This window comes from Martes martes, assembly GCF_963455335.1.
Source record: "Martes martes genome assembly, chromosome: 1".
Lineage (NCBI taxonomy): Eukaryota > Metazoa > Chordata > Mammalia > Carnivora > Mustelidae > Martes > Martes martes.
In genome coordinates this window covers 206,948,959-206,958,103 of record NC_137888.1, presented here as the reverse complement: position 1 = coordinate 206,958,103, position 9,145 = coordinate 206,948,959, and the positions used below count along the sequence as shown (strand labels likewise).

Genomic DNA, 9,145 nt, shown 5'->3' with positions numbered 1-9,145 from the left:
AGTACCATACAGTACTTCATTAGTTTAAAAAAGATTTTTTTTTGGTATTTAAGTATGATTTGTCTTATTGAGGTAAAATTCATGTAACATAAAATTCACCATTTTAAACAAAATGTACAATTCAGCAGACTTAGTACATTCACAGAGTTGTACAACAATCACCTCCATTTCTAAAATATTTTCATCACTCCAGAAATAAATAGTGTACCCACTAAGCAGTCCTTTCTCATCTCTCCCTCTCCTAGACCCTGGAAGCCACCAGTCTGTTTCCTGTGTCTGTGGGTTTGCCTATTCTGAACATTTCAGAGCAATAGAATCATGCAATAGGTGACCTTATAGTCTACTTTCTTTCACACAGCATCATGTTTTTTTTCTTTCTTTTTTAAAAAATATTTTCTTTATTTTTTAAAATTTTTTTTCAGTGTTCCAGAATTCATTGTTTATGCACCACACCCAGTGGTCCATGCAATACATGCCCTCATAATACCCGCCATCAGGGTCAACCAACTTCCCACACCGTCCCCTCCAAAACCCTCAGTTAGTTCTTCATAGTCCACAGTCTCTCATGGTTTGTCTCCCCCTCCAATTTTCCCCAACTCCCTTCTCCTCTACATCTCCCCATGTCCTCCATGTTACTCCTTATGCTCCACAAATAAGCAAAAGCATATGATAATTGACTCTCTCTGCTTGACTTATTACACTCAGCATAATCTCTTCCAGTCCTATCCACGTTGATAACAAAAGTTGGGTATTCATCCTTTCTTATGGGGGCATAATACTCCATAGTACATATGGACCACATCTCCCTTATCCACTCGTCCATTGATGGGCATCTTGGTTCTGTCCACAGTTTGGTGACTGTGGCCATTGCTGCAATGAACATTGGGGTACAGATGGCCCTTCTTTTCACTAAATCTGTACCTTTGGTGTAAATACCCAGAAGTGCAATTGCAGGGTCATGGGGAAGCTCCATTTTTAATTTCTTAAGGAATCTCCACACTGTTTTCCAAAGTAGCTGTACCAACTTGCATTCCCACCAACAGTGTATGAGGATTCCCCTTTCTCCACATTCTCTCCAACAAGTTGTTTACTGTCTTGTTAATTTTGACATCATTAGTTTTTAATGGAGTGTTCCATGATTCATTGTTCATGTATAACAGCCAGTGCTACATGCAATCTGTCCCCTCCTTAATACCCATTACCAGGTGTCCTTTTTCTAATAATTTTTACAGATTCTTGTTTTGCTATTGAATTATGTGGAGATATTTTAGCTAGGGAATTGTTTAAATTCTATTAGTGTATAACTATAATTTAATAAAGCATAACTTCTTCCTTCTCAGTTTCTTGCCTTACTTAAGATGATTTTGTCTATAGATTTTGGTTTATTTTATTTTTTTTAATTTTGTAAATTTTTTTGGTAATTTTAAGGGCTTTGGTTGATTTTTTTATTATTCAAGATTTATTTTTAATTTCAATATAATTGACATGCAGTGTTATATTAGTTTCAGGTGTACAATATAGTGATTCAACAATTGTACAGTTTACTCAGTGTTTATCATGAGGAGTATGCTCTTAATCCCCTTCACCTATTTCACCAATTCTCCCCCCCCCCACTTCCCTTCTGGTAACCAGCAGTTTATTCTCAATAGTTAAGAGTCATCAATGTTGTTGTAAATAGCAAGATCTCATTTGTACTGTTTATATCCCTTTATTATGCACCCCAACCTATTCTGTGGCAACTACCATTTTTTTTCTCTGTATTTAAGTGTCTGTCTGTTTGCTCATTTGTTCTGTTTTTACTTATTTTGTTTTTTTTAAAATATTTTATTTATTTATTTGAGAGAGAGAGAGAATGAGAGAGAAAGCATGAGGGGGGTGGGTCAGAGGGAGAAGCAGACTCTTTACTACACTTGATCTTAGCCAAAAGGCTGAGAAGCGATAAGCAGACTCTTTACTGAGCAGAGAACCTGATGTGGGACTCAATCCTGGAACTCTGGAATCATGACCTGACCTGAAGACAGATGCTTAAGTGACTGAGACACCCAGGAGCCCTTGCTCTGTTTTTTTAGATTACACATACAAGTGAGATAATATTGCTTTTGTCTTTGTTTGATTATTTCACTTAGTACAGCAGCCTTTAAATCCACCCATGTTGTTGCAAATAGCAAGTACTCATTCTTTTGAATGGCTGATTAATATTCCATTGCATATATCTCTAACTATCTACATCTAACTATATCTATTTCTATATCATCTAACAATATCTATATAACACAACTTCTTTATCCATTCATCTATTGGTGTATAGTCGGGCTGCTTCCATATCTTGGCTATTGTAAAAAATGCTGCAATAAATATGGGGTGCATATATATTTTTGAATTACTGTCTTTGTCTTCATCGGGTAAATACCCAGTAGCAGAATTACTTGATCATGTGGTATTTCTACTTTTAATTTTTTGGGAACCTTCATACTGTTTTCCACAGTAGTTGAACCAGTTTGCATTCCCACAAACAGTGCACGAGAGACCCTTCTTCTCCTCATCCTCACCAAATCTTGTTATTTATTGTTATTTTATACTAGCCATTCTGACAGGTGGGACGTGATAGTCTTATTCAATTGAATGTCACATAGATGTAATTATTTTTCCTTCTCAGATTGTTCACAGTTTGTATTTAGAAATGAAACTGATTTATTTTTTTTGTTTTTTTTGTTTTTGTTTTTTTTTGTATTTGCAAACCAGTGTTTTTATTTTTTTATTTTTTTAATTAAATTTTTTATTTATTTTCAGCGTAACAATATTCATTGTTTTTTCACCACACCCAGTGCTCCATGCAATCTGTGCCCTCGCTAATACCCACCACCTGGTTCCCCCACCCTCCCACCCCCGCCCCTTCAAAACCCTCAGGTTGTTTTTCAGAGTCCATAGTCTCTCGTGGTTCACCTCCCCTTCCAATTTCCCTCAACTCCCTTCTCCTCTCCATCTACCCTTGTCCTCTATATTACTTGTTATGCTCCACCAATAAGTGAAACCATATGATACTTGACTTTCTCTGTTTGACTTATTTCACTCAGCATAATCTCTTCCAGTCCTGTCCATGTTGCTACAAAAGTTGGGTATTCGTCCTTTCTGATGGAGGCATAATACTCCATAGTGTATATGGACCACATCTTCCTTATCCATTCATCCGTCAAAGGGCATCTTGGTTCTTTCCACAGTTTGGCGACCGTGGCCATTGCTGCTATAAACATTGGGGTACAGATGGCCCTCATTTTCACTACATCTGTATCTTTCGGGTAAATACCCAGCAGTGCAATTGCAGGGTCATAGGGAAGATCTATTTTTAAATTCTTGAGGAATCTCCACACTGTTCTCCAAAGGTTGATATCCAGGATCTATAAAGAACTCCTCAAACTCAACACACACAAAACAGATAATCATATTAAAAAATGGGCAGAAGATATGAACAGACACTTCTCCAATGAAGACATACAAATGGCTACCAGACACATGAAAAAATGTTCATCATCACTAGCCATCAGGGAGATTCAAATCAAAACCACATTGAGATACCACCTTACACCAGTTAGAATGGCCAAAATTAGCAAGACAGGAAACAACGTGTGTTGGAGAGGATGTGGAGAAAGGGGAACCCTCTTCCACTGTTGGTGGGAATGCAAACTGAAATGCAACTGATTTATTGAGGATGGGTTTTCTATCCAGTTATTTGGCTGAATTAATTTATTAGTTCTATTAGTGTTTTTGTGGCATCTTTAGGATTTTGTAAATACAGATTCACACTGACTGCATGGATAAATTTATTTCCTCCTTTACAGTTTGGATGCTTTTCATTTCTAGTTCTGCTAAAACTTTACCCTGATCCCCAAACCAGGCAAAGACACCACCAAAAAGGAGCTGGGAAAACTGGACAGCTATATGTAGATGAATGAAACTCAACCATTCTCTTACACTGTACACAAAGATAACCTCGAAATGGATAAAAGACCTCAACGTGAGAGAGAAATCCATCAGAATCCTAGAGGAGAACATAGGCAGTAACCTCTTCGATATCAGCCACAGAAACTTCTTTCAAGATATGTCTCCAAAAAGGAGAATTTCGGACCAATATCCTGATGAATATTGATGCTAAGATTCTCAACAAGAGCTTAGCTAATAGGATCCAACAGTACATTAAAAAGATTATCCACCCTGACCAGGTGGGATTCATCCATGGGTTGCAAGGGGGGTTCAACATTAGCAAATCAATCAATGTGGTAGAACAAATTGATAAGAGAGAAGAACCACATGGTCCTCTCAATTGATGCAGTAAAAACATTTGACAAGATACAGCATCTGTTCCTGATTAAAATGCTTCAAAGTATAGGGATGGAGGGAACATTCCTGAACTTTATAAAATCTATGAAAAATCCACAAAGAATATCATCCTCAATGGGAAAAAGCTGACAGTCTTTCCATTGAGATCAGGAACATGACAAGGATGCCCACTCTTGCCACTCTTGTTCAACATAGTACTAGAAGTCCTAGCAACAGCAATCAGACAACAAAGAAAAATAAAAGGTATCCAAATTGACAATGAAGAAGTCAAACTCTCTCTCTTCACAGATGACATGATACTTTATATGGAAAACCCAAAAGACTCTACCCCCAAACTACTAGAACTCATACTGCAATTCAGTAATGTGGCAGGATACAACCTCAATGTACAGAAATCAGTTGCTTTCTTATACACTAACAATGAAAATTCAGAAAGGCAAATTAGAGAATCGATTCCATTTACTATAGCACCAAGAACCATAAGACACCCGGGAATAAACCTAACCAAAGAGGTAAAGGATCTGTACTCAAGGAACTACAGAACATTCATGAAAGAAATTTAAGAAGACACAAAAAGATGGAAGACAATTCCATGCTCTTGGATCAGAAGAATAAACATTGTTAAAATGTCTATACTGCCTAGAGCAATCTATATTTTCAGTGCCATTCCAATCAAAATTCTATGGGCATTTTTCAAAATGCTAACATCAAGATATGTCTCCAAAGGTAAAGGAAACAAAAGTGAAAATGAATTTTTGGGACTTCATCAAGATCAAAAGCTTCTGCACAGAGAAGGAAACAGTCACCAAAACAATGAGCCAATCCACAGAATGGGAGAAGATATTCGCACATGACAGTACAGACAAAGGTCTGATAGCCTAGATCTATAAAGAACTCCTCAAACTCAACACACGCAAAACAGATAATCATGTCAAAAAATGGGCAGAAGATATGACAGACACTCCTCCAATGAAGACATACAAATGGCTTTCGGACACATGAAAAAATGTTCATCATCACTGGCCATCAGGAGATTGAAATCAAAACCACATTGAAATAGCACCTTATACCCGTTAGAATGGCCAAAATTAACAAGACAGGAAACAACGTGTGTTGGAGAGGATGTGGAGAAAAGGGAAGCCTTTTACACTGCTGTTGGGAATGCAAGTTGGTACAGCTACTTTGGAAAACAGTGTGGAGATTCCTCAAGAAATTTAAAATAGAGCTTCCCTATGACCCTGCAATTTCACTACTGGGTATTTTCACTACAGATGTAGTGAAAAGAAGGGCCATCTCTACTCCAATATTCATAGCAGCAATGGCCACAGTTGCTAAACTGTGGAAAGAAACAAGATGCCCTTTAATGGATGAATGCATAAGGAAGATGTGGTCCATATATACTATGGAGTAATATGCCTCCATCAGAAAGGATGAATATGCAACTTTTGTATCAACATGGATGGGACTGGAAGATACTATGCTGAGTGAAATAAGTCAAGTAGAGAGAGTTAATTATCATATGGTTTCCCTTATTTGTGGAGCGTAAGGAATAACATGGAGGACATGGAGACCTGGAGAGGAGAAAGGAGTTAGGGGAAATTGGAGAGGGAGACGAACCATGAGAGACTGTGGACTCGGAAACAATCTGAGGGTTTTGGAGGGGAAGGAAGTGGGAGGTTGGTTGAGCCTGGTGGTGGGTATTATGGAGGGCACTTATTGCATGGAGTGCTGGTTGTGGTGCATAAACAATGAATTCTAGAACAGTGAGAAATTTAAAAACGAACAAAGAAGCAAACAAAACTTCAAGTGATATGTTGAATAGAAGACAGGAAAACAGGCATTCTTTCCTTTTTCATGATCATAGAGGAAATATAACTGTATTCCCATTGAGTATCATGTTTGCTGTGGGTTTTTCATAAATGGCTTTAGTTTGAGATAGTTTTCTTCTATTACTGTTTGTAGTGTTTTTATCATGTTCATATACAAATATAAACATAAATTTCTTGAGTGCAGAGTATAAACAATAATATATATCCCAGCCTTGTAATGCACGATTCTGTCATACTCTTTCTCTCTTATTTTAGTAGTGACATCAATGACATGGAAGTAGAGAATGATACCCAAATTTCAGAATTTCTTCTTCTGGGATTTTCTGAGGAACCAGAATTGCAACCCTTCCTCTTTGGGCTGTTCCTGTCCATGTACTTGGTCACTCTACTTGGGAACCTGCTCATCATCCTGGCTGTCAGCTCAAACTCTCACCTCCACAAGCCCATGTACTTCTTCCTCTCCAACCTGTCCTTTGTAGACATCTGTTTCACCTCCACCATCATCCCCAAGATGCTAGTAAATATACAAACACAGAGAAAAGCCATAACTTATGAAAGCTGCATCATGCAGGTGTACTTTTTCATACTTTTTATAGGTTTGGACAACTTCCTCCTCACTGTGATGGCTTACGACCGCTTCGTGGCTATCTGTCACCCCCTGCACTACATGGTCATCATGAACCCCCGGTTCTGTGGATTGCTGGTTTTGGTGTCTTGGATCATGAGTACCCTGCATTCCTTGTTAGAAAACTTAATGATGTTACAGCTGTCCTTCTGTAAAGAGGTGGAAATCCCCCACTTTTTCTGTGAACTCAATAAGATGATCCAACTTGCCTGTTCTGATACCTTTCTGAATAACTTGGTGATGTATTTTGCAACTGTGCTGTTGGTCGGTGCTCCTCTGACTGGCATCCTTTGCTCTTACTCTAAGATAGTTTCCTCTATACTTAAGATCTCGTCAGCTGAAGGGAAGTACAAAGCATTTTCCACCTGTGCATCTCACCTCTCAGTTGTCTCTTTATTTTATTGTACAGGCTTAGGAGTGTACCTTAGCTCTGCTGCTCCCCAGAGCTCCCACTCGAGTGCAGTAGCCTCGGTGATGTACACGGTGGTCACACCCATGCTGAACCCCTTCATCTACAGTCTGAGGAACAAAGACATAAAGGGGACTCTAACTGTATTTTTCAAGAGAAAGCCATAAAGGAGCGATTTTTCAAGATATAATTGCGGGCTTGATGCTTAATAGCTAGGAATTGTGAATCTTTAATCAGATCATGAAAGAAGAACTTAATCCTCTTTGTATCCCAGAATTTCAATTTTTCTTTGTTCAGCAGCTTTATTAAACTTTCTGCTCCTTCTGCTAGCCAGTAATTTTGTCTTTTTTCTTTCTTAGTTGCTGAAGTTGGTCCCAACCCTCAATCAGAAACAATTTGGAGATTTCCATTCATCTCATACAGTGATGAACTGTACTGGATTTATGGATTAAATGACATTTGGAAACTGAGGCCATTTTTACAATTTTATTGTAGAGAACATTCTGAGATCACAGAGTTTCACTCTGTGTCCACCATTCATTCCTATATTACTATCTTAAATGCTCATCCTGATAATATAGACTTTAACGGACTAGTTTGTTTTGTACTTCGTCATGGGGCTTTGTGATCCTTATTAGGATCTCATTGTCTTATCAGCTCAGCATCCACAGTATCCTGACCACAGAATAGTAAGGCTTATAAAAACACAATGTGCGGAGCCTGGGTGGCTCAGTGGGTTAAAGCCTCTGCCTTTAGCTCAGGTCATGATCCCAGAGTCCTGGGATCGAGCCCCACATGGGGATCTCTGCTCCGTGGGGAGCCTGCTTCCCTTCCTCTCTCTCTGCGTGTCTCTCTGCCTACTTGTGATCTCTCTTTGTCAAACAAATGAATAAAATCTTTAAAAAAACTGGTTTGCTATCAGACACATGAAAAAATGTTCATCATCATTAGCCATCAGGGAGATGCAAATTAAAACCACATTGAGATACCACCTTACACCAGTTAGAATGGCCAAAATTAGCAAGACAGGAAACAACGTGTGTTGGAGAGGATGTGGAGAAAGGGGAACCCTCTTACACTGTTGGTGGGAATGCAAGTTGGTGCAGCCACTTTGGAGAACAGTGTGGAGATTCCTCAAGAAATTAAAAATAGAGCTTCCCTATGACCCTGCAATTGCACTACTGGGTATTTCCCCCAAGGATACAGATGGAGTGAAAAGAAGGGCCATATGTACCCCAATGTTTATAGCAGCAATGGCCACGGTCGCCAAACTGTGGAAAGAACCAAGATGCCCTTCAACGGATGAATGGATAAAGAAGATGTGGTCCATATACACTATGGAGTATTATGCCTCCATCAGAAAGGATGAATACCCAACTTTTGTAGCAACATGGGCGGGACTGGAAGATATTATGCTGAGTGAAATAAGTCAAGCAGAGAGAGTCAAGTATCACATGGTTTCACTTATTTGTGGAGCATAACAAATAATATAGAGGACAAGGGTAGATGGAGAGGAGAAGGGAGTTGAGGGAAATTGGAAGGGGAGGTGAACCATGAGAGACTATGGCCTCTGAAAAACAACCTGAGGGTTTTGAAGGGGCGGGGGGTGGGAGGTTGGGGGAACCAGGTGGTGGGTACTAGGGAGGGCACGGACTGCATGGAGCACTGGGTGTGGTGAAAAAACAATGAATACTGTTATGCTGAAAAGAAATAAAACATTAAAAAAAAAGCAAAAAAAAAACCCACCAGGTTTATTAAAACACAATGCAAGTGTAATCTACAGAAAGACAAATTTACATAAACAAGGTGACTTAATATGGGCTTGATATTGAGAAAACCTGAAATATGATTAAGTAAAAATTTTCTATCACACCATATTTTATTGTGGAAAATGTGTCTTTGATGATGTTCATCCACTCATCTACTCACGTGTGGGTTATATGGTGT

The 9,145-nt window shown here is 38.8% G+C and overlaps 1 protein-coding gene across 1 annotated transcript; it reads left to right on the top strand.

Moving 5' to 3' along the window:
- Positions 1-6,381: 6,381 nt before the first annotated feature.
- Positions 6,382-7,365, top strand: LOC308340200 (olfactory receptor-like protein OLF4; the record flags this gene model as incomplete). Its single annotated transcript, XM_080799372.1, has 1 exon — positions 6,382-7,365. The coding sequence occupies one exon, from the start codon at positions 6,382-6,384 to the stop codon at positions 7,363-7,365; it is 984 nt and encodes a 327-aa protein (XP_080655498.1).
- Positions 7,366-9,145: the final 1,780 nt, after the last annotated feature.